The 24945-nt window shown below is 44.4% G+C and overlaps 1 protein-coding gene across 1 annotated transcript in view; it reads right to left on the reverse strand.

Moving 5' to 3' along the window:
* Positions 1-6236: 6236 nt before the first annotated feature.
* Positions 6237-24945, reverse strand: part of ankrd50 (ankyrin repeat domain 50) — a 37098-nt gene continuing 18389 nt past the window's right edge. The window contains exons 4-5 of the mRNA XM_047584867.1: positions 7654-11198; positions 6237-7371 (exon numbers count right to left, since the gene is read on the reverse strand). Coding sequence (XP_047440823.1) covers positions 7657-11198 — 3542 coding nt within the window. The 3' untranslated portion in view covers positions 6237-7371; positions 7654-7656. The remainder of the gene's footprint in view (positions 7372-7653; positions 11199-24945) is intronic.

Genomic DNA, 24945 nt, shown 5'->3' on the forward strand with positions numbered 1-24945 from the left:
ACTGTCAGGTGTGCTGCGTATCCTGTTTGGCGTTTAGTGAAAGTGGAACACCTGTATCCAGCGCCGGGGCCCCTGGGTTGAGTTTCAAAGAAGAAAACAGGTTTTCCAAAGAGAGCTGATGAAAGCTTTTCATCCAGCCTCCTTGATGAGAGACTAGGGATTATGTAAACAGGCAACAAAGAGGAATACAGTGCGTCGGTAATCTCCCATTCTCCAGCTTTGTTGCCTCCGAGTTGCTGCATTGTTGCTGAGCGGAGGCTGCTTTCAAAGCCATTTTTCACCCTCAAATTTGAATTCAACTTTTCATTTAACGCTGCCCTGCGGTCGATATTGAAGAAATACCCTTTGAAATTCTTCCTTGTGTATAATGTGAATTCCTTAAAGTGCTTTCAGTGCTTCTGACGGATCTCAGAGCTGCGTATGCGTTTAGCCATACAGCTATAAATGAATGCTCCCTGTCCCCGCCTGCTGTGTTAACCTGACACAAATCCAAACTAGAATGCCCTCGTTCAACTCAAATGCTCTCCGTTTGAACAGTTGCCAGCAAAGAGCATAAAACCCAGTAGGCTGGCTGTCACAAGAGCATCTGAAACTAGCTCTGTGATTACAGCTTGTTGGCATTGTGGGAGTCCAAAAACTTTATTGGAGCTATAACCCATATTTATGCTGCTCCGCGGCATAAAGCGATCATAATGTATCTCCAGGAGCATGGTGGGGTTTTAGATCAATATCGGCGGCTCTGTGTCTACGTCCAGAGGTTCAGAGATATCAGGGTTTTACAGTTACTTTGATGGCTGTTGGGAGTTTTAAAAGTAGTTACAAATGTAAACCCGGTTCTATGAGTCACAGTGCGAGTCCCAGAAGTCGACCTCTCACAGATATTTGTTACACCAGTTAATTTTTAAATGGCTGACAACATAACACTGTCAACAAGCACTGGAGCAACACCATGGGCTGTTCTGCAACTTTGTTGCTCGTCCAGTTAGCGTAGCTTTAACAATGACCACCTTCACTCGTGATAGTAGTTCCTCTCGGGACACGGGAGCTGAAGATGTGGCTGTACAATTTTGTAATCAAAAGAAGAACTTGAAAAATCTCTTGCTACAGACTGGTGATTTAACTGTGGGACAAAAAGCAATTAATTTATTCTGACTTAATTATCAGCGCACTTATCAGTGACATAATTAACAGGTGCTAATTATCGGATAGCTGTAAATGCTGTAGTGTAACAGTGGTGCCGGTGGAGAGTTTGAGGGATCAGTTTTTCATTCGAAGTGAATCGATGAGTTGTTTGTTTCCTTAGACTTTATGTAATGTCACTTTAAGAGAAAATGCGTGAATCTGAAACAGGACTTTGCTAATAACAGGAAAAGAAAAGTGTTTCTGGATAAGTTAAGATACAAAAATAGCATCTTCTAACTTCTAAATTGTGTGAAAATAATATAACACTCCTATAACTACTTAAGGTCCAACGACATGTAATTGCTGTGATTTTAGGTGAAAAAAAAACACTTTTTTTTCCAGTTCACAGTTTGAACAGCAGCTCCAGCCAATCTAATTGTAAAGCCAGTATGATGAAGGGCTCTGCATGGCTGCACTTGTGTCATTATAAAAATGGATGGACAGATTTAAATACCCCTTTATAAAATGTCTCCACGAGTCTGCCACTTGGCTGCCTACTCACCAAATCGCTGCTGGCACCGATCCCCCGAATTTGACCATTTATGCTTGTACAAATGCCCGTTTCCCAGAAGAGCTGTTAACGTTGAGAGAATAAAAATGTTCTGACAAGATCACTTTTATGGCCAATAGCAAGTTTTAACTTCTCTAACTTATAAAATCTGTCAAAAACTGTCAAACCAAGTGAACAGATGTTCATTTATCTGATTAGTATATTACATGAATAATTATTTGATATGTGCCAATGTCATATGCATATTTCATTTGCCCCATTTTCTAAACCTTGAAAAATTAAATCTGAAAAAAATCTGAAAAAAAAAGGGTATTTTGGAAAATCCAGGTCTTGTACCGAAGCTGCGGTACACACTGGCTTGTCAAAAAGTCTAAATGTACTGTTGTCTTGGGATAACATCTGTACTGGGATCAACTAAAGCGCAGCACATGTGATCATAGAGCAGTTCAGGAGTTTAGAAGATGCCAGAAGCGCAGACCTGCCAAACTCAAGCGAAATCTTTTCAGTGTTTGCATTCTTGGGAAGATCTTTCATCCCAAGACAATCTGGAAAATGTGTTCCACACAAGGACGCGAGAATGAACTGTGTTTTTCTTTCTTTTTCTTTTTTTTTTTTTTTTTTTGTTTGATTTGACAATTACCCTGAATCATACACCGATCAGCCACAGCATTAAAACCACAGACAGGAGAAGCAAATAACATCGACCATCTTGTGACAATTCAGCGTTCTGCAGGGAAACTTTTGGACCTGGCATTCATTCGTGTCATTGTTACTTAGACATGCACCACCCACCTAGACCAGACCACACACCCCCACTACCCCACAGCAATGACACTCCTTGATGGCAGCAGCCATTCAAAGCAGGATGCAGCCTCACACACACAAAAACAGTGTCTGTAATGATTCTTAGTCACCCTCCAAATTCACTAGATCCCAAACTGATCAAGTATCTGTGGGATGATCCAGAGAGACCCCTCCCCTTAAAGGCCTCCACTGACTATATTGTGTCGCCAGACACCACAAGACACCCTCAGAGGTTCCATGTCCTTTCCCTGATGAGTCCCAACTGTTTGGAGGCACAAGTGAGATTTACACAATAGTATGAAGGCAGTCATAATGTTATGTAACCTAGTCGGTGTAAAAGGCCATTACATTGCTGATTTATTAGATTAACACTGAAAATACATACACATTAATCAACAAATCCACTAATGTGTGCGATTTACTTGAATTGTATTAACCTCATTTATTCAAATTTGGTAAAAACCTTCACTTCTAAAAGATCGTCAACAATTTGTTCCAGTTGTTCCACAACTCTTTGGAGACCCCCACGCAATATTAGAAAGATGGTCATAATGTTACGCCTGATCGGTGCATTCACAGCACGAAAACATTGCATCTCCCGGCTACGGCGCTAATCAGATAAATCTTTCCCCTCAAGTGTTTTTCTGGAGTGAGACGCGGCCCGCAGACCAAGGCCATCGGGTTTGAAAAAGGGAAGGAGCTGGCCGCCGCCACCGGCCGCCGCCGTCGCCGCGCCGCGTTCATCACGAGGCAGCTTGTTAGCGCTGTATCCAAAACAAGGGCATGGGTGGAGAAGAACCAGATGTGGCCATTGGCGGCGGCGGGTTCAGGAGGAGATCCTCCAAAACTTGGACAGCGCGCGCTACATGACATCAGAACCAGATGGCTCGCTCATTAACACCCACCCTCCGAAAACACGGAGAGAAACAGAGAGAGGAAAAAGGTTGCGCCGAAGGCCCGAGCGCACGAACGGGTCCCTCGACCGCTTTCATGTCGTGAAATTTTGGGGTGTTGGAAATTAAGCCCAATTAGTCGATCTCATGCAACTTTGCCAGGTTTTCAGTCAAATGCAGCTAATTCGGTTAAATGCTTTTGAAACGCAGCTGAAGATTGTCCCTGAATGCTCTCCGTCTATTCTGAATCTTAATAAGGTTAATCGAGGAAGCCAGTAAAAGTATTCTGAAGTGTAAAACTATGAAATAAAACCTCCGTTTGATCTCTCTCGCAGCTCGCTTTCGGCTCGGATGAACCGGGTGAACTGGAGCGGGGGTGGGGTCGGGGGTGAGCAGCGAAGGCACTTGGCACAATTGTCTGTTCCACTTCAGTTTGATCCATGTGTTGTGATGCCTGCAGTGTCCTGGTTTGACCCCCCCCCCCCTCCACCACCATCCCACCCCCTCCTGAGTCAAATGACCAACAGTGAAGTAGGTATTAACGGCTGTGGTTTCAGAATGCGTCGTGGGTGGGTAGGTTGGAGTGGAGGGGGTCCAAAAAAAACAAACTCCCTCAGTGAATAAAAGAAGCCTCCGGATTAAAAAAAAAGAGGAAACAGATGCAAACAGATATCTGTGATGGTGCAGACTTGTCAGTTCCTGGTAATCGTCGCCCCCCCCCCCAACTTCTCCCCCTCCAATCTTTCTCTAACCGACCGTTTTATTATCCGTCCTCAAGAAAAAAACGGTAGACATCCTCTGAACTAATGACCCCTTCATGGCGTACGTCACCGTGACACCACAACGTTAACTGGAGGCAAAACAGAGGGAAGCTTGGGGCGAAACGCTGTCACTACCAGCAGCGAAAATGTCGTCTTAATGGATTTTTGGGGAGTCAAACCCGAAAAAGCAAAAACACTAACTTGAAGTTTTATTGCATACCAGCCACTGCCAGTCGTAGATGACTTGCACACCTGTACTCATGTTTGTTTTTCTTGTATGGAGGCTGAGGCATGACGTTATTGACAGCTTCCAACCAACAGTTGCAACCAACAGCAATTTGCATAAGTAGAGCCTGTTTTTCAGCATTTTTGTAGTCCTGGTTATCTTTTATTTGTCATGCTGGTAAGGTTATTTATAGGACTTTTTTTTTCCGGCGTCTGTTCTTTTTTTTGTTTGTTTTTTTTTACAGAAATAACATAATATTTTACATATTACTCTTTTATTTTTTTTAAAAAAAGGGAAAACTTCCCTTTCTCCTACCATGTAATCGCAACAAAAACCCAAAATAATAATAATAATAATGATAAAAAATAAATAAAAAAATAAATAAATAAATAAATAAAACCGCGCAACTTTCATTGTAATGTTTTGGGAAAATCTTCGGCAAAATCAGGCATTTTTGGCTGCAATAACCATAAAAAGCGGTCCGTGTAATCCTACAGGGACTGGCTTGATATCAGGTAAGATTAATAAGTAATGTATTATCAGTTTCAGCCTCGATAACGTCATGGGCTAGACTAAATTGTGATTGAAATTACGATAAGTTATGGGGAGATTCCATGCTAACTGAGTTAGCTAACCGCTAGCTAACTTAGCAGTAGCAGTTTGCGGCATTTACGACGTTACCCTCCACAGTAGCTTCCACTTACTTCTCGTAGTGTCTTTGTAGGAAGACGCTTCACTTGATAAAGACAAAGCAGACTGTCTCTGTGTCCCTCTGTGTCCTCCTTTGGTCAAATCGTCCATCCAATGAGACAGAGTGTAGCAGGTAAGTGAATATAGTCCCAGCAGTTAGTCAACTTTACGGAGCGGTTGGCATGGCAACTGATGGCCACCATTATGTCACATCCGGTTCCCATAGCGTGAAATAACTAAATAAAACTTATCCAAAGAAAATGACCCTTGAAATGTGCATCAACATTATATTAACCACCCAAAATGACAGAAACCATCCTAGAAAAAAAAAAGGTCCCATCCACTAAAAATGGAGGGGGTGGAGCTTACGACCTATACTGCAGCCAGACACCAGTGGGCGCTCTACTTGCTTAAGTTTGAAGAATTGTTCCATATTAATACAGTCTGTGGCTCCACATCCATCTCTGTTGACGAGTCAATAAAATAGCAAAGGCTTTTCCATTTTTCAGCAGTAAAGCAAATATGTTTATTAAGCACTTTAATATACATCAGAAAATTCCGCTTCATATAATACAGGAATTCTTTTTAAATGAAAGATGAATGTACATGGTAAGCTATTTACAATCCTACTCACAGTCAAATCAAAGGTGACGGACAAAACACAGTCAAGACAAACAAGAGAACTGCTCTATAAGACTGTACAGTATGTTTTGTCCAAGCACTGCTTCTAGACCTGCCTTGAATCCTTACTGTAGTACTGAAGAGCTGTGAGCTTCCACTAGGGCTTAGAAGTGTTTGTGCATGCGATAGGTTTCTACTACCCCCCCCCCTTCATCCCTACATCCCTCCCCTCCCAGCGATCCCGGCTCTTGGCAAAAAATAGCTCACTGTTAACATTATGAAAAGCCTGCAAAAATATGACACAGCCTGTAAACGCTAACGCAGCTCCACGCAGTTCATGAGAAACAGATGTTACAGTTCCCTCAGTGTCACATCCTCCCCCTCCGTCCTCAGTCCCGTTGAACCGATACTCTACTTCTCAAAGGGGCAGGAGGTGGAACGCAGTATGCTGCTTCAACTTTGGCTTTACAAATCCGCATTTCACACACTAACAGCTAGGAGTTGTCTTAATGGCTGAACCCTTTTTTTTTTTTTTTTTTTTTTTTTTCAATGTGTGTGTGTCATGCCCCTGAAAAGTCCAGCAGGAATTACCGTAAATGAACCACACGACAATAAGGAAAGCTCAGGTTTTGTTTTGTTGCGGTGCAGTAGGCTATAACTCTGCGGACAAATGCATTTTTCATTTATTTATTTTAAATCACTGCTTTCACTTGAAATCGTTGCGTTCAGCACCAAACCTCTGCCGACGGTACACGATGAGTTATTTAAATATTCTTTACGCACACGCGGAAACATAAACACACAACACGACAACTGAAAAAATCCCATAGGGACAAAATGAAAGTTTTTTTTTTTTCTTTTTTGCTCAATGAATGTCCCTCTTTCTTAGATAATAATACACAACGCACAAAGCCAACAAAATCGGGAGTGCGAAAATAACTGCAGGCAACTTCTGAACACAGCACCATGATAGAACGTAATGCAAAAAAAAACAAAAGTGGCTTTTTTCCAGAAAAAATAAATACGCTTGTATATACTTGTGAAGTAAACTGCCGTAGCTATTAACATATCACACACAACATAGGTTTAGCACACTGATCAAAGTTAACACAGATTATTTGGGGTCTCTAGAAAGGCAGACTATCATTGCGGTTTAAATCTTTTGCCATGGCATCAGTTGCTGTTAAGTCCTCTGTATTGTGACAATGTACGCAGTGGCACATTGCTGTCAGTGTTAAAAAGACGACAGAACAAACATAATATATATATTTAAAAAAAAAAAAAAGAAAGAAAAAAAAGCATTGGTATGTTTCAAACTTTGATAAAACATGGATGGGATACGAAGTGAATAAAACAAATGCATGTCTGTCATTTTACTCTTTTTAAAAGTGCATACACTGTTTATTAAATAGCATTACATTAAATTAAAAATGATAGCTTGCATGAATACACGAAGAAGGCTGTAACAGATGTAGGCACGTCAAAGTATCAGTTCACATAAGCCTCAGGCAGCAATCAACAATCCTCCCTAGGTATTATTTTTGAGGTCTCCCACAGATGGAAAGAAAAAAAAAACAAAAAAAAAAAACAATGAATAATGGAGCTAGGATTTTTATGCAGATGAAAACAGTTGCTTTGGCACATTCCCTCCAACGGCTGCATGACGAATGGCATTCAAGACATCTGAAACAGCACAGGAATGATTTGGGTTAAGGTTTTGTTTTGGAGGAAAACATCTGCTTTTCCAGATTAAGGCATTCTTCATGTAGCTCTGACTTAATTCTTCTAATGACGGTTCTGTGGAGTGCAACTATATTTTTTTTAGAGATATTAACCTGTAAATGACCAGATAAGCCAAAAGCATACGCTATCACCTCGGCCATGATTTACACTTCTATACACATGCTTGATGTATTTCAACAACAGCTCATACTGGAGGATTATTTTTTGAAAAGCGTCTCTTACCAGCTATAATGGAGTCTCCTTTTTGTAGTTAAACCCAGGGTCTGATCCTTCAATCTGCAGTTTCAGGGCTTGTTTAAGGCTTAGCTCTGTTTCCCCTATGGGATAGTTCTCTAGAACATCCTGGTGGCCTCTGTTCTGCACAGTCCGAGGAACCGACACCCTACTCAAGAAAACCTGATTGCCCTGAAGATGATAGTTGGGGTTGGTCATGATCCCATTCCTCCTCTTCTCAGAACAGCTCTGTTGCTGGATGAATAACTGATCTTGGCATTGCACCCTTTCCTGCTGTAGTGAACTACCGATCATGATCTTACAATGAGGGTCCTTCACGGCGATGTTGGCTACTGATTTGTTGAGGGCAATCCTCTTGTCGAACTGGGTCATCTCGTACTCCAAAACCTGGCCTTGGGTTGATCCGCTGTTCTTGATCTTCTTCTTGTCTCCCAGTGCTGCTTTGCCATTTGACGTCCCGTTGCCGGTTTTGGTTCCCTTTGCCGACTTCAGACTAGGTTTCAGCTGAGACCAGTCAAAGTCATTGGATGGAGATGACGGTTGCTGACCGATGGATTTTGTCGTAGAGGAAGGGGACACAATAGACTGTCTGCTCCGGCTGCGAGGCAGTGAGTGCTGCTGAATTTGTTCTGTAAAAGTCAGTCCATGAAAGCTGTCGATTGGCACAGTCTGCGCTGTGGCTGTAGACGATGTGGTTCTCAAGGACGAGTTCTTGGAGCTCTTGAGGGAATTATTTGACAGGGAGGATTTCTGTCTATCTACAGTTGAATCAGGAGATTCTGATGGTGAGCTGAAGGCATGGACAGGCCCGTTGGTTAGACCGCGTCCAGACGACTGCATATCTCCTGCCCCAGTGCTGCCAGAACTACTTGATTTGATGGTGAGGGACTGCATTTTACCAGTCACTGCCAATGGCGTTTTTTCTTCCATGGTATGCACTGGGGAGGGGTTGCAGCCGTTAAGAGTTGTGGCTCCGTATTTTTCCAGAAGTTTTATGATCATTGAATGGCCACCTTTGGCTGCCACCCTCATTGCCGTCCGTCCAAACTGATCGGCGTGGTTGGGGTCGGCACCGTTTTCCAGAAGTATCTGCACAACTTCGATGTGACCCTCCTGAGCAGCGATGCCTAGTGCTGTTGCTCCCTGGTTGCATGTGTGATCCACATGGGTGCCATTCTCTATCAAAAACTGCACAACTTTTGTATGGCCTTGCCATGCAGCCGACTGGAGGGCAGATCGCTTCTCATTGTCACAGGCATTCACATCAGCATGATAGTTAATCAGCAGCCTCGCCATTTCAACATGCCCTTGCCAGCAGGATACGTGGAGGGCCGTTCTTCCCTCGGTGTCACAAGCCTCCACATTTGCTCCATTTTCAAGGAAATACTCTGTCATGGCCAGCTGATTTTCAAGTGCCAGTATGTAGAGTGTTGGGCGTCCGTCTGCATCTTTGTAATCTATGTCAGCATCGTGGCTCAGTAGCAGTTCAACAATGTCCCTGTGACCTTCTAGTGCAGCTACCCTGAGAGCATTCCTCCCATCATATCCTCTCTGGTCAATGCATGACTTGTTTTCCAGAAGAATTTGCACACAGTCGTAATGTCCCTCTTGTGCAGCTAATATCAGGGGTATTCTACCATCATTATCTACCTCCGTGCAACGGGCACCTTGTTCAATAAGGGCATCACACACTTGGCGGTGACCCTCAAATGAAGCCATGTGTAGCGGGGTCCAGCCTGCGTCATCCCTGTGATTCTCATCCAGACCTCTGTCCAGCAGAGTCCTGACCACCTCCACGTTTCCCTGAGCAGACGCGATGCTCAGCACAGTCCTTCCCTCGCTGTCGATGCTATCAACAGCAGCCCCCCAGAAAAGTAATGTGTTGACAACCGATGCGTGGCCCATTGATGCAGCAGCCAGAAGAGGGGTGCGCCCATTGTTGTCAGTGTGATCAACATCGGCTCCGCCTTCTAAAAGCAGATCAACTACATCTACGTGTCCTTCATAGCCAGCTACGAGAAGGGGAGTCATGCAGTCTTTGTCACAGTGGTCAACCTCTGCTCCTCTGTCGATCAAAAGGCTCACAACTGACGCGTGGCCTTTACTAGCAGGAACACAGAGAGCAGCAACTGAAAGGGCGGTCCTCCCATCAACATCTTCATGATTAACCTCAGCCCCATGGTCCAGTAGGTGCTCAACAATCTCTCTGTGTCCCATGTATGCTGCAGCAATGAGAGCTGTTCTTCCTTCATTGTCTGCTTTGTTGACCTCAGCTCCATGCTGAAGAAGGTTCAACACAATGTCCTCGTGACCTCCCCAAGCGGCAGCTCTCAAAGCAGTTCTGCCGTCAGCATCAGCACAGTCCACTTTGGCGCCGGCATAAAGCAGAGCGGACACAACTTCCGAATGTCCGCCCCAGGCTGCTGAGCGCAGGGCAGTCCAACCGTCGTGATCTGTGTGGTTTATGTTGGCCTCACAGCCAATTAAGCAGTTGACCACTTTGGTGTGGCCCTGCCTCGCAGCAAGCGTAAGTGCCGTTTGTCCATGGTTGTCTTCTAGCTCCATGTTTGCCCCTCTAGATATGAGTAAGTTAACAACGTCAAGGTTTCCACTGTACGCAGCATTGCCCAGCAACGTTCTTCCACTGGAGTCGCACTGATTCACAGATGCCCCGTTGTCAAGTAATGTCCGTATTGAGTCCTCTCTTTCTAGGGCCTGCTGTACAATACATGAAGCGTGGTCGTCCTCGTTGTTAACATGAGCTCCAGCTTTGACCAGAAGTTGCAAAACCTCCTGTTCTCTTGGTATGGAGGTGCTCAGGGAGTCTTTAGCAGGAGTCCCATTCCAAACCATCCAAAGAGCCAGATTAAATGGCTCAATCTGCAAATTAGAATTGACAAGGTGCAGTGCAAATTCTTGCACTTCGAGTGGTTTGAGTTGCTTTGCCCGACAAGTGTAACTCATGGCCAACATTCTGTGTCCCTCTGCTGCATTGCACAAATACTTCTGGGTGCAATGTTTAACATCCAGTAGCCACTCTGCAAAACTGTAGTGAAAAAGGATTTTAGTACTCCCAAGGCCATCAACCAACAACTTGGAGAGAATGTCCATCTTTTTCTGAAACTCTTCCATAGTCAGTGTCATGTTTTTGGTCCAGACTGCGTGGTACAGTTCCTTGACTGTGAGTGGCCTGCAAGTTGCAAGGATTACATTGAGAATTGGTTGGACTTTGGCAAACTGTTTTCTGACAAATAGTCTCTGGCAGAGCCACAGATAGAGGCCATTGAGAGTGCCAGGGATGTCACGGATCTCGCGAAGCATGATAAAGTTCTCCACCACGCCATCCAGCACGCGCTCCAGGTACAGGAAACAACCGCTGCTTTTAATGTGAAGTTGGTTGAGCATCTCGGCCGTCTCCTTGGTCAGGTGCTGCCTCAGGGCCTCCTCCTGATCCAGCCTGTGAAGGATGTACTGTTGCACATCCTTGACGATGTAGGCCTTGCGCAGATCATCAAGGCTGATTTTGCGGAATCCTGAAATAAAAGAAGATTACGTTAGTTTGATGTATATATATAAGATTTCAAAGGATAAATTTACCAATGACAGTGGTTTTAGTAATCAATTATGAGTACTATAACTCTCCCCAATGCTGGTCACGTCTGACCTTGAGATCATACCCGATATTTGTCCACTGATCATGTACCTTTGGATAATTAGGTTAAGCCGAATTTTAATTTCCTAAGCCATAAGATAATTAACAGTAGAGCCATGTTGTTAAAAGAAAGCCTTTCAGAGGAATTGAGAGCGTGACCTCTCTGGCTGCTGGAAGCAAACATGATCAGCAGGTGTTCGCTATCAGCTTAGACCATAAAAACACAACGAAAGCTAAATCATGGCAATTAGTGCACTGTACTGTGTGCGCTGCAGGAGATATCTGAGTTGTAGTAATTTTGAATACGTCGGAGACAGGCTTACTATATATAGGTATAAACATAGACATTAAATTCATGAATATTAAATTAGGCTCTTCTTGGCTCATGTTCCCACCACACAAATGCATCAGAAAGAGCAGCATAAAGAGCGCACCAGCCTTGGCAAAATGCTTAAATAAATCGGAAACTCTGTCCAAAATTTAAAATATATAGTTAATTTCAACACTGAAACCAGCTTGATTACTCATCTGTTAAATGTAGCAGCTTTAAAATCACCAGGAGTCAATCTGCTATAGGGGCTGAAGAATCAAAATGGAGGTGAGCAAGGGAGATATAATTTCCATGTCTGCAACACATCAGTGGGCTGTAAAACATTTCTCCAGTGTCTCACTTATTGCACTACATGCTCCCACACAGACCTTTACAAACCCTACTGCAAAAAAAAGAGATCACAGACAGTCTTAATGAATGATCTTTAATGGGAATTCCTCTCCGACGTGGAAAAATGGCCCCATAATGGCCTCGGCTAATGGGCATAAAGTGAACTTTCCTCCATATTAAAACAATCTGTTCATGGTCTGTGTAGCCTGCAGCCTCGAGGGCAAGGACAGCATTTCTGCATACTTGTATTTACAGTTCCCATGGTTCTCGGGGTTACTGGGACAGGAAAAAAAATGTCACCAGAGGCCCTCTTAGTTTTTGTTGACATACCAATTTTTTTCAAGCCTTCTACTATGGGAAAAAGCATTTTCTCCCAAACATGGCGTGCTTCAATGCCATGTTGAGAAAACCAAGGTTTGGCTTCCCATTATTATCTCAACATTTTACGCACTGACAGGAGTGCCCTGAAAGATTTAGCTGGCAAGTAACGACACGATTTCACACCAGAACTTCATCATCCTCAAATGTGATTGCTTTGATTATGTAACAAGTTATTCCCCTCGTACACAATATGAATCAGAGTCCGTCACCGAGCCCAAGGCGTTGTTCTCTGTTCACCCGACTGCTATTGTGTGGGCAGAAAAGACTGTGAAATCTTATTCTACACAGGCTCAGTGGTAACCACACACCTAGAAGCAGCCAGATAACAGACCTGATGCATTTAACAAGAGTTCCCAAGCAGGCACTGACAGTTTGGACAACCGATCCTGGTAAACAGAAGACCGGTGGGTTTTCTTTATCACCAGCTTCTGAGTTTGTTTAAGATAAGCACACCCCCCTCACTAACAGCACCTCACTACAATCTTGTTCACTTTGTCCTCGGGGCATTTGTTATGTTTCAAACTGTGACATGGAAATGGTTCCTTGGTGAAATTAAAAGTGCTCACACCTCACATAATGAATATATACGTGACAAGAGAAAATTATTTTGCACTTATTCTAAAACAAAAAGCAGTCACAGGTTGGACTTTAGGGTGGGCACCGTGTCATAAAATATTTCATGTCATAGATGCTAGCCACAAGGGAACACATATTAGCGGCTAATGACTTTATTGTTCTAGTACACAAACACATTTAAACTGGATTTATGGTCGACAGCGGGGGTTAATGGGTGTCCTTTCATCGGATGTCGCCTACTGATGTTGTATATAAATCAGGTTGCATTGTGCTCTACATTCCCCACAGCAGCAGCTTTGTCCACGTTCTTTGTGGGTGACACACAGATTTAGAATTACATCCAAGAAAAGGAGTCTACAGTCCCGCAATTTCAGTAAATACGTTCATTCATCGGTGCATGTAAGATACAACAGAGAAAGTTCCTTAGTGTTGTCTGACTCAACAAACTCCACCACTTTGGGAAGAAAGTCAGGGAAAACACAGCTAGTCAGCGTCCTTGTTGTACCCATGTGCTTGTGTATATCCTTGACATTAAGCACTTTCAGACCACAAAGTCCGAAGGAACCTCTGAGGATAATTATCCACTGGGGAGATCCCCTAAGAAAAAAAAAAACACATCTTCAAGGTCTCCTGGTTGCATTTGCACCACCAAGAAAGAACGCTCAGAAGATAAGAGCTGTTGTTTACATGGTTAACTGTTTCCCAGTGTTTACATAGATTTTTAAAGAGCAAATGCCACAGTTGAATTCATGCGTTTGTCCAGTCACCAAACACTTACGTCACTCAAGGTTCCACTTGTGCATATTCTCCAGTTTTTAGGGTCATTTAAGGAGCTATTTAAAAAGAAAACAGAACGATTCTTCTCAGTTACTTCCATGCAAACACAGAGAAAGTGGAGGACTTTGCAGGACCTTACAGGCACTATAAAAAGGTTCCTGTAGGATAAAAAGCTACAATCATTGTTAGTTCCATAGGGCTACCTTCTCCACACCTTATAGGAACTTTGAAAAATGAGTTTTGCCAGTCTAAAAATACACTACAGATCTAGTATGCAGTATGCACACACAATAAGTATGCACACACCTTACCGGAACTATGAAAAGGTTCCTGCAGGCTGCAGTCTAAACAAGGAACCCAGGAAGAACTATAATCAAGTGAATGTAGTATAGACACACTTTCTCTAGCCCATACAGGAACTATGATCTAAAAAACAGGAAACGGTCTAAAAAGACCCTTAAAAACTACGACAATTCTCAGTTCCCACGGTGCAGACATGCAGAAAAGTTGGAGTTCTTTCCCCAGATCTTATAGAAGCAAGGAAAAAGTTCCTACAATCTAAAAAAAGACCCCAAAGTACTACAAGTTCCTGCAGTGCAGATGCACAGAAAGGGATGTACTTTCCTTAAACTTTATAGGCACTATAAAAAAAAAAGTTCTTGCGGTCTAAAATGACTCTTAAGAACTACACTCATTCTTCTTTGCTGCAGTGCTGACATACAGAAGGGGTGAGCTTTCCTCAGATGTTATAGAGACTAGAACGAAAACCTCCCAGTCAAAATAATTTAGCTAAAATATTTATATTTACAGACATGAGGGTATGTGCCAGGAAGGATTGCTGTGCAAGTGGTTTGAACTAATAAAGCCATAAAGTATCGCTCCTCGCATTGTACCACGTAACTGCCTGATAATTACAGCAACTCAGTGACCCTAACCCACTTTCAGCGCGCCATTGTTTTCAGCGACTGTGTGGACTTTGCACACTCCCTTCACCTTCCCTTCTGCAGCTACATGACCTCTTGTGCCGGCTCCCACTCGGGGGCTGGAGGAGTCACCGACACTACAAGAAGCAGCTTCACGGTGAGCATGCAAAGCACCGAGGCTGCTGAAATTACTGCAGCAGGAGCGTAGAAAACAAAACAAAAAAAAGAAGAAGTGAATATTCCGTTCATATTTCAAACCTTTGCCTTAAAACCCAGACTGATTACTCACTTTGACAGATTCTGAGAAGCATTATAATGGCCTATCACTGTGACTCTGAGGTTAGCGTAAGTTTTATTTCAAAGGAAACTGCAACGATTGAAGGTACCGCATGATCCTAATGTGCATTCCTGTTCTCTGTGTACTCACTTCTCTGGCTCAGACTTCAAGCATTAAAGATCAAATTTCAGCCTATCACACTATCATCAGAGGATTTCTCTCCTCGTTTTCTCCACGCCCTGGTTTGATGTCAGGTTCTTAGCGCTGCTTTGTTTTGCTTCAAGGCTAAACCTGCTTCCTTCCCCTTTTATTGACACATGGTATCAGATGTATTCCAGCCTGTGTTTTAAAACAGACACCTGAAGTTTTGCGCCGTCCTCGTCTACGAGTGCGACTTTCTGATTCTTAACGTCAAAAAACGGTCGTCCTGCTTCTTCTTCTTCTTCTGAACCAAATCCTTCTGTGGACATTCTGGGTTTGCTCCAGCTGGGACAGGAAACTCACTAGCTCAGGAGGGGAAAGAGGCCACTAAAGGGAAAAATGACAAAAAAAAAAAAGACCTAAGGGGCACAGAGGAGTATCTAGCACAAAGATTTTTTTTTTTTTTTTTACTTCAGTCAGTGACTCCAGCAAAGTGTGACATCTAATATCACGTCTTGATGCCCATTTGTTTTATTCGCAGTGGGACAGAGAAAAACATCGGATGTGCACTACAGCCCAATTCTGGAGATGCTAGTCTATTATGAATATGTTCTCCGGGGAACAGCAGAAAAATGCTTCTGCACTGTAGTTTATGATAAACAGTTTCTCCTGCATTCCACGGTCGCTGACACACCAATTATGAAGATACAGCGCGAAGGAAAGCTGGAGGAGGAGATAGAAATTTGACTCTACGCACAATGAAATGAACTTGCAGTCGCCCGGATTTGTAAAAATCTATTCCATGAGCGAGGAATAAAACGAACGGACCGGCCAAGAGCCTTCAGTCAGAAAACAGAAGAAAGTTTTTTTTTCCCTCTTCAGTTACCGTACACGGAGGGAGATGACCAACAATTTCCACTTAAGTCATGAACAGATATCACTTCGCTGGATGTCAACTGTGAAGTCGTGGCATTATTACTGCGCCGCTCCTGCCGATAAAGCACTAAAACAACCGCAGGGTGAAGTCATCCAATCTGCGATGGATGACTGTGGTGTAACAGGAACTACTATTAAGTACTACACAAGAATGCATGAACTCTCATTGGCTACGAACGCCGAGGCGCCTTCCAAGAAACGTTTTCCGTCCAAATCCCCGGCAGTTACGAAGGCCGTTCATTTTGCATCTTTAAAAGCAGGCAAAACTCTAGCGAGGGGTGCTGTGCGCGCTCGGACCATCGGCGTTTTGCGCGAGGGGGACGGTTTCAGACCCAGAACAAAAGCGACTGCTAAACAAGCAACAAATGACACATTCATCAGGGTGAGGGATGCAGCTCCCGAGTACAGGCCTCGGAGCCAGCTGCTGCTCGTTACAGAACTGGACACCGGCCACAGGAGACAGGGCCTCGCGCACAAAAGACGGACTGTTTGCTTTCTAGATTAATTTTGTCAGATGACAAACGAGAACGGGCCGCGCGTGCGTGCGCGCGCTTTCGTCCGGGAGGCCGCACGTCCGCGGAGCTCGTCGGCCCGGGGGACGTCGGGAGCGGCCGGTTCTCGGGTTCGGGGGCGTTCGGAGACACCATCTTAAGTCGCTGGATCTGCAAAGAAAACAGAAACCCAAGCCTCGCTGCCCTCTCCTCAGGCTCTCCAGTAAACCCGCGCTCCACAAACGTCTGTTCGACAGCTGCAGCGCGTCCCGCTCCAAAAAACACCAGAGCGCCAACCTCCTAAACACAAGTATGTGGATGAGAGTCAGCTCCAACGGTCTGCAAACAACAGGCCTTTGAAAAGTGTGCTGCTATTTAAGCTTTGAAAGAAAAAATACTCTCAAGTTCTTGTTTAATTTTGCACAAGCTCTAATTTCTAGTCCAACAGTCAAATGGAGACTTTCTGTTTTAACTTGGACAAACGTTGCTTATTTACAAATGAGAAAAGTCGAGAAGTGAGAGGATTTAGCTCTAATTGGAGCCTGACACAGCTCAGAGACGAAAAGTGTTGCGGGGGAAAAAAAAAAAAAAATCATTTCAGATTAACCGGCTGCATTTTCTGCCGCACTCGACGACCACCGGGCGAGACGCCGAAACGATCACACTTTAACAATTAATTCACGCTCGCTAGAGGCAGAGCAGACGAACGCGCTCGTGCCCGAACACGCCGGCTTTCAAATGGGATGCGAAATGGTTTCCAGTCAAACCTGTTGAACGGGGCTCGTGCGAAGGGGGAGGAGGGGTGAGGTTAATGGGAACGCAAGCTCTGCGGCGAGGGCACATTCTGATACGCTCTCGAACCACCTGCGCCTAAAGAATAATCCATCAATTACACCGTCATCCATTTAAAAAAAAGAAAAAAGAAAAGAGTAGAAGTGAGAGTTTTTTTTCTTCTAACCACCAAAGAGCTTCGCTTCATCTTCTGAATGACAGAAGCTCATTAAATCGGTGACAAGAGACTGAGTCAAAGGCAGCGCACCTGGTCACATGTGCACTCCTTCACTCGCTGGGTCTCATAATGGACGTGCGCACTAAGAGTTGTCACTCTGCATCAGTGAGAGCTTCTTGCAGCTGCACAGATGAAGTGAAAAGAAACTAGAAGCAACCGAAGTGGTGATTCATTAGAAAAAAGGAGCAAAAAGCCAATGAATTCACTCAATTTACCGATATCTGTGGTCAGGAAAAAAAAAAAACCTGGACGACCTCTCTTTTCATGTTACGTTCTTTTTTTTTTATGTTAACATAAAAATCAGTTCTTAAGCAAAAACTTGACACTTGGCTCGAGAAACGCGGTTTTCACGGCGAGTCTCTCGTCCTGCCCCGCAGAAGATCAGCGTCCGCTCGCGTTTTTTTTTTGTCCGTCACGACGCCGGCCGGCCGACCTCCGGCCGACCTCGTTTGGCCCTGCCGCCACATGTTTCCACTCACCTGCATGAGAAACCACTCAGCGCGGCTCGTGTTTTCTCAGGCATCACGTCAAACAAGCCATTATCGGCCGTCAACATGCAGCGGCAGCGCCAGGAAAGGAAGGGAAGGGAAGGGCCTGGAACCGTTTTGGAAAGGCTTCACGTGGAAATGCCCGGACTGCAGATCGAGCGCGGGGGGGGGAAGCTGTGACAGCTTAACTGTGGAATCAGGTACCTGCAAAGTCATCCTTGGCATGCGGGTCGAGAAACGGGAGGCGTAAAAGCCCCCGTCTTCACTTTAGAAGACTTTTCCACCCTGCGGCAAAACCGGGGAGAAACGTCTCAGGAATCCTGCAGCCAAAGTCGAATTAAGACCGAATTAAAACACCCTTCAATTAAATCAAAATCTGACAAGTCTTGCTCTGTACTGCAGCCTTGAAAGAAAACTCTTAAGTTCATAAAAAATGTGGCAGAGGCATGCCACATACCGAAGGGCATCACCTCGGGAAGGCGGGAGGCCGGTCGCTTTGTTCGCCACCTTCAGAGTCGCGTTACCGCGGCGCAGCACCCAAGGTGTTACAGATACAGACACGGTAGACCTGTAATTTGCCCCGGCTGTCAGACTGCACGGTGGTAAATTACAGTATTCAGCCGGGATTATGGTCTTCGGCTCATCCAAAGTGAGGCTCAACGTGCAGCCTCGCAGACGACGGCTCGTACACGAACGCGGACATAAATCAGCTCGTCTGCGTAAGCCAATTTAAAGAAGGGGAGGGGGGAGCTAATTAAATATGTCACCCGCGCTCTTGTTAACCAGGAGCCGTGGCACGGAGGCGATCGATACGGGAAACGAAGAGGAGAGGACAGAAAGGGATCCATTGTGTTTTAGTGGAGGCAGGGGGTTTGTCAAATGTGCTTTTGTTTAGCGGTTTGTACAACAGTCAGTCTGGCGAAGGCCACAGAACCAGACTGACGAGAAAATGCTGGAATTAGGTTTAAGTTTTACACCGTGAAGACGTTTACTCAGGAGGGTCCAATTTGTCCCGTGGGATGATGACGCAAAATGTGACAGAAAAGAAGAGGAAACTGCAGCGACGTGTCGAGCGCAAAACATTTTACAGAGGGATTTCTGTCATTTATAGGTTATTTTGCTTTCATCGCCGTTACCAAACATTATTCCACAGTCAAGATCCAGATTCATCCGTCGCATTTGTGCGCGCGTGCGTCCGACTGTTCAGGTGACGCGGCAAAATGTCATCAAGCCACCCGGGGGTTCGGTCGAATGAGACAGAGCCATCTTTGTCTCTGTTTAGGGAGCATTCCTCAGCCTAGAAGAAATAAACCATCCTCGCCGCTTTACGGCTGTGTTTGTGTTGTCAGACGGCCAGGAGATCTCCAGAGAGAGGTCTCTGAATTCGGCCAAAAAAGAAAGTATATCAAAAAAAAAAAAAAAGCCCACTCACACACACACACACACACATGCAGGGAGATGTTAAGAGTTTTGTTGACCTTAATGGGGCGGAGGATGGGGGGGTGGGGGGCTGCTTTGCCCTGTGTCAGATTCACCCACAGGCCCGTGGACAAAGGGCGGCTCTGAGAAGTGGAGGAGGGCTCGCGCTTTAAACAGGGCTGCTCTTTTCGTTTGTGATCGCCGGCGGTAAATCAGTTCTGTCTCGCGGCGGGTCGAGCAGAGAAGGCCTCCATTCACGGCGGCCCCCGAGCCGAGGCGGGAGGACGCGGTCCGGGTCCGTGCCACGGCGGGGGCGACCCGCTCCCCCAAACAGACACAAACACAGGAAACAGAAACGCCGGCCCGCCCCAGAGTCGCACAATTTCCTCAAAGTCCAGCTTTTCTTACGGAACAGCTGTGGAGTTTACTTATCTGTACACCGCTGGCCACGCGAGCGCGTGTACGGATTACTTTTAGCTCGAAACCGTGAGCAAATGTGTCATTTGAGGAAGGAAATGAGTAAAGCCCCCATCGAAATGCCTCACAGGATGAAGTGTCGTCTTAAAAACGGCCACGCTCTCCTGTAACATTCCTCAGACTGAAGGAGGGACGGGGCCGTGTTAATTAAAGCTGTGATTCATAACCAAGAGGGGCTTTTATGTGTGTTTTTTTTTTTTTTTTTTTTGCCTTTAGGACCCCTTAACGCTGCCCGAGCGGCCTGTAGAAACTACTCCTCAGAATAAAACGGAGGGAAACGATTGTGCCTTTTTTTTTTTACGACGGGGGGAATTAAACTCATTGAAGTCGCTGCGGTTCCTCATCCCTCGCTCCAGTTGGCTCCTCTCTCAGAGTCCTAAATACAGCTTGCACAGGGTTTTGTTTTGTGTTTCCTTTACACCGGGCTGTATCATTGTCATCCACCTCCGTCTGTATTCCAGGATTAGTCACGAGGTGCTTCCACGCGGGAGGACGGATCTGAGCAGCAGTTCACTCCGATTAGATCAGATCTTAACAGGTGCTTCTTCTTCTTTTTTTTTTTTTTTTTAATCTCTGTGTGCAGGGCTGCTTCCTGAGAGCTGGCAGCATTTTAATCTAGTTAGAAACTGGTTAAAAAAATTCAAAATATGACTGCTTTTTAAAATAAAATATCACATAAATGAAAAAAAGTTCGTCTTTGAAAGTTAAAAATCAAGGAAATGGACATTTGTTCTGTGATTATCTGCCTCAAAAACTTTAGTCTGACTCATCCTTTAAACATGAAGAAATAATTCTTTGATAAATAGAGTCTATGCTAATAACACTGCAATCAAACTCTCGTTCCCATTTCTAGGGTTTTACACTGATCAGCCACAACATTATGACCACCGACAGTAGAAGTAAATAACGTTTAAACCATCTTGTGACAATTCAATGTTCTGCAGGGAAACTTTTGGACCTGAGGTTCATTCGTGTGGATGTTACTTAGACATGTAGCACCCACATAGACCAGACCAGACCCCCCCCCACCCCACAGCATTGACACTACTTGACGGCAGCAGCGGCAACACACACACAAAAACAACGAAGAACAGCACAATGTGTTGACCTGGCCTCCAATTTCACTAGACCCCAAACTGATCAAGTATCTGTGGGATGATCCACAGAGACCCCTCCCCTCAACCCATACGACCCAAAGGCCCCGACTAATAACATTGTGTTCCCAGAAACTTGCACAATATTAGAAAGGTGGTCATAATGTTATGCTTGATCAGTGTGTGGCTGTGACCTTAGATGCCTTCTTGTCTGGGTACCACAGTTTCAAAAACAGGAAAGCAGGTTATTTCTATTTCTACTTTATTTCCCTGACTGATTAAACTAATTAACCACCCTCTTCTAAATGGACACTCTTCAGTTTTGCGTGGAGACGTAACTTCTACGGTGGCTACACAAACTTACCGGTTGATAAACAGCGACTCTGACAAGCATGAATCATAAACAATCCGGGGCAGATGGCAGCGTTTACAGCTCAGTGATGCCTCCACCAGATAAAAAAGATCACACACCGGGCTGGATCAAACGTAACGAGGGGGATTACGATTAAAACGAGCCGGTAATTATTTCAGCCAAACCATATGCAAAGCGATTTTTTTTTTTTTTTTTGGTCCCTCCATCCAAAATAAGCTAACGCTGAAATAATAAACCTGGGTAATTTGGAAGGAAGTGGAGTCGACGCAGGAGGCCAAGACAAAACATCTGTCAGTTTTATCGTCTTTACAAACGAGAATACGATGATGGATCGAGGTATGAGCTGTTAAAAAAATGTCTGAAAGGCTGTTTCTATTTAAACACCCAACCCCCTCCCCACCTCCACCACCATGTCCCACCTCCACCCTCCACCCCGCCCTCTCTGCTCCGCCGCCTGCCCCCAGGCCTCGTTAAATTGGCACAGACTCTACCCGGCTCCCCGACAAAATCGCTGCCTAAGTGTTTCCACTCTGCGACCCCATCGCGCCCGTACAGTAGGTTCGCCTCCGCGGCCGGGACGTGAAGAAGAAGCAGGTCGGCCGAGGTCGATTTTTTTTTTTTTTTTTTTCAAGCCAGGATTCTTAATCCGAGTCGAGATAATAGAGGAAGTCTGACTCTTAATCAGACCTGAGTGATCATATAATGCGAGTCAGCCAGGGGGATACTGCGCAGAATTCTCGCACTCCTCCACGCAAACAGACCGGCCTTTGTTTGCGAGGCATTAGGCGAGCGGATGCGAGCGAGGCGTTCTGCAGCAGAAGAGTGTGTGCCTCCTTCTTCCTGCTCGGTCTCAGAGGTGTTGAAAACTTCCCAGAGCACATTCCACCCCGAGACAGACACAAGGAATAACAGTTGAGTAAGGAACGAGGAATTCGGAGAGTCGTGCTCCTGGGGAGAAAGTCATCTCTCTTTTTTACAAAATACAATATAAAACATTTCAGCCAATGCAGTTACAGTGAATCAGACTCAAGAGAATGAAACACAAATCAGAGATAAAAGAAAATCCTCTCAGACGTTTTAAGAGCAGCTGACCAGACTTCTGGCCCGGCGAGTTTCCTTTAGCGTGACCTCGTGGTTGTGGGTCGTTTCTTAAAATTTATCGACAAGAAACCACAAAATTCACACGACCACACTCACGAGAGTTTACTGGGGAAACCGCACAGCATCCAGCCCAGATAAGATACAGAGCCCCTGAAGATAACCTGTGTCAGCACCGTGAGGGAGGGGGCATCACCTGCACTAATTACATCACAGTCTCCTCACACATCATCGTCAGCATCGTCAAACGACCATGAGTCTGCAGATTCACATCCATCGAGGTCGAGTACATCCAGAAACTGGATGTTTCGCTCCTCATCTGAGAAGCTTCTTCATGGACATTCAGACTGCAGCTCTTCTAATGATGATGCATTTGCAGACACTTGCATGTGTCCCTTTAAAAATGTAATTCTGTGCATGTTGGTATAATTATTTGGTCTGGTATTTTAATCCAACATCCTTAGATGTTTGCTTGTGTTTTTAGTCAGATTATTACAGGATTTTTTTTAAAAACTATTTTTATTTTCCTGGACAAAGGCTAGTTATGCAGCAGATTTGCTAATATTACTTCTCAAGTTAAGTGTCCTCCTAAAGACACTGGCTAATCTGAAGCCATCAAGCTAAAGTTCTATCTATTTAAGATATATATTTACTTCTGTCTGTATTTCTTGCACATTTCTTCATATGCAAATTTTTGCTTATACCATTTTATTTAATTGTATATAATCTTTACTATTATTTATGTACTTATTCATGTTACTTGTGGCTCTCAAGAGGGTTTTTTATGTGCAACTGAGCTACTGTGACTAACAATTACTCTTGTGGATAAATAAAGTCTTTCTAAGTCTAAATCTAATCTACTTATTACAGTGTGGGATCTTCTACCTCGGCCTAATTCAACGCACAGTCTAGCATCTCAGGCTAGTTAGCCGACGCCGCAAGCCAGTGCAGTTAGCATGAGTCAGACTCAACTCTTCAGTATCTTAAATCCCTTCAGACGTCTTAAAAGCAGTGGACGAAACCTCTGGCCCGGCGAGTTTCCCTTCGGTATGACCGTGTGGTTAAAGGTCATTTCTCAAACTTTATCGAAACCACAAAGTTCCCACCACCACCGCCACAGACCAGAGTATACTGGGAAACCCACACAACCTCCACCCCAGACGAAATAGGCCACTCATATAAAATAAGAGTTGGCTTCGCACACAGCGTGAAAGTGGAGTCTTTTGGCAGGTCACTGCCATCGCTAACTTGTAAACAATATGGAGGATATTTTTAGTGGACACTTGGCCTCAATTTGATACTGTGAAGTCCTTTGGTCTATTTTGGGTCCAGTGCTGCATGAATAAGGAGCGCACACAGTGTCGTGTTCATAATAAGGCCAGTGGAAGACAGAGTAAGTGGGTGAGTGTGTTTGTGTGCGAGTCGACATCCGTGTGTGTGAGGGGGAGACAAAAAAAAAAAAAAAAAAAAGAAGAAGAAGCCAGTCTTCCAGAAGAATTTCCAACCTTGAACTAAAAGCGGAAGACTGCATCTAGACAAAACAAAGAGGCAGCTAAAAGCATTAGCAGAAAAGGGGAAAAGGTCAGGGCTGGTTGTAGTTCTGTAGCAGCACCTCAATGCACAAACTCAATGAGTCACTGAAATAATAATAAAAAGCATTATATCCAGAGCGGCATGTTCACAGAAACGCAGCGAGTTTAAGTGGAAAAGAAGAGGGAAAACAATCACATACGTCCTTCACTTACTTCAAACAAGGGCATCACATCTGATGTGTGAGCTTGGCTCTGTTCTCCTTTTCAAAAAGAGATTCGTTTTTTTAAATCAATTGCCGGGCAGTTGGACTAAGAGCTCAACAAAAGCTTGGCTGTCATCAGAAAGGCAGTAAAAAAAAAAAAAAAAAAAAGGAATGAGCCGGTCGAAAAAAAAAAAAAAAATGAGAAAGAAAAAGGAGGAAAGAAAGAAGATAACTGCTATTTATCAGATTGTTCCAAGATGAAATTCCTTTCAAACCATATCAAAAATAAAGAGAACAGACAGCTCATCAGCTACAAACATGAGAGGAGAAAAAGCAAATGGGAAGTCACAGAGCTCGCCAAGATAAAAAAAAAAAAAAATTACCATTAGCATTTACATCTGTAGCATATGCCTGATACACACACACACACACACACACACACACACACACACATATATATTCTCCCACAGACTCCGCTGTGAAGTTTATTACGCAGCCCAAATAAAATGTGACGATTTAAATCTATGGTTGGTGCCATACGCGGCAGACAGCACACGCAGGATAGACCAGAAAATAAGATTTAATGCAAATTGCCGCTGAAAGGAAATCAAATATAGAACTTTTTTCCATCTGCGTCGTTTGTGGTGTAAAAGTTTTGGAAAACGCTGCGAGGATAGAGGATGCTCCATCCTGCGCTGATACCAATCCAGAAGCTAATGTACCAGGGGCACCTACGCTTTGATGTTAGAGGAAAGCGTGGGTGGCCGTGTCT

The sequence above is a fragment of the Mugil cephalus genome, chromosome 5 (assembly GCF_022458985.1).
Source record: "Mugil cephalus isolate CIBA_MC_2020 chromosome 5, CIBA_Mcephalus_1.1, whole genome shotgun sequence".
NCBI lineage: Eukaryota > Metazoa > Chordata > Actinopteri > Mugiliformes > Mugilidae > Mugil > Mugil cephalus.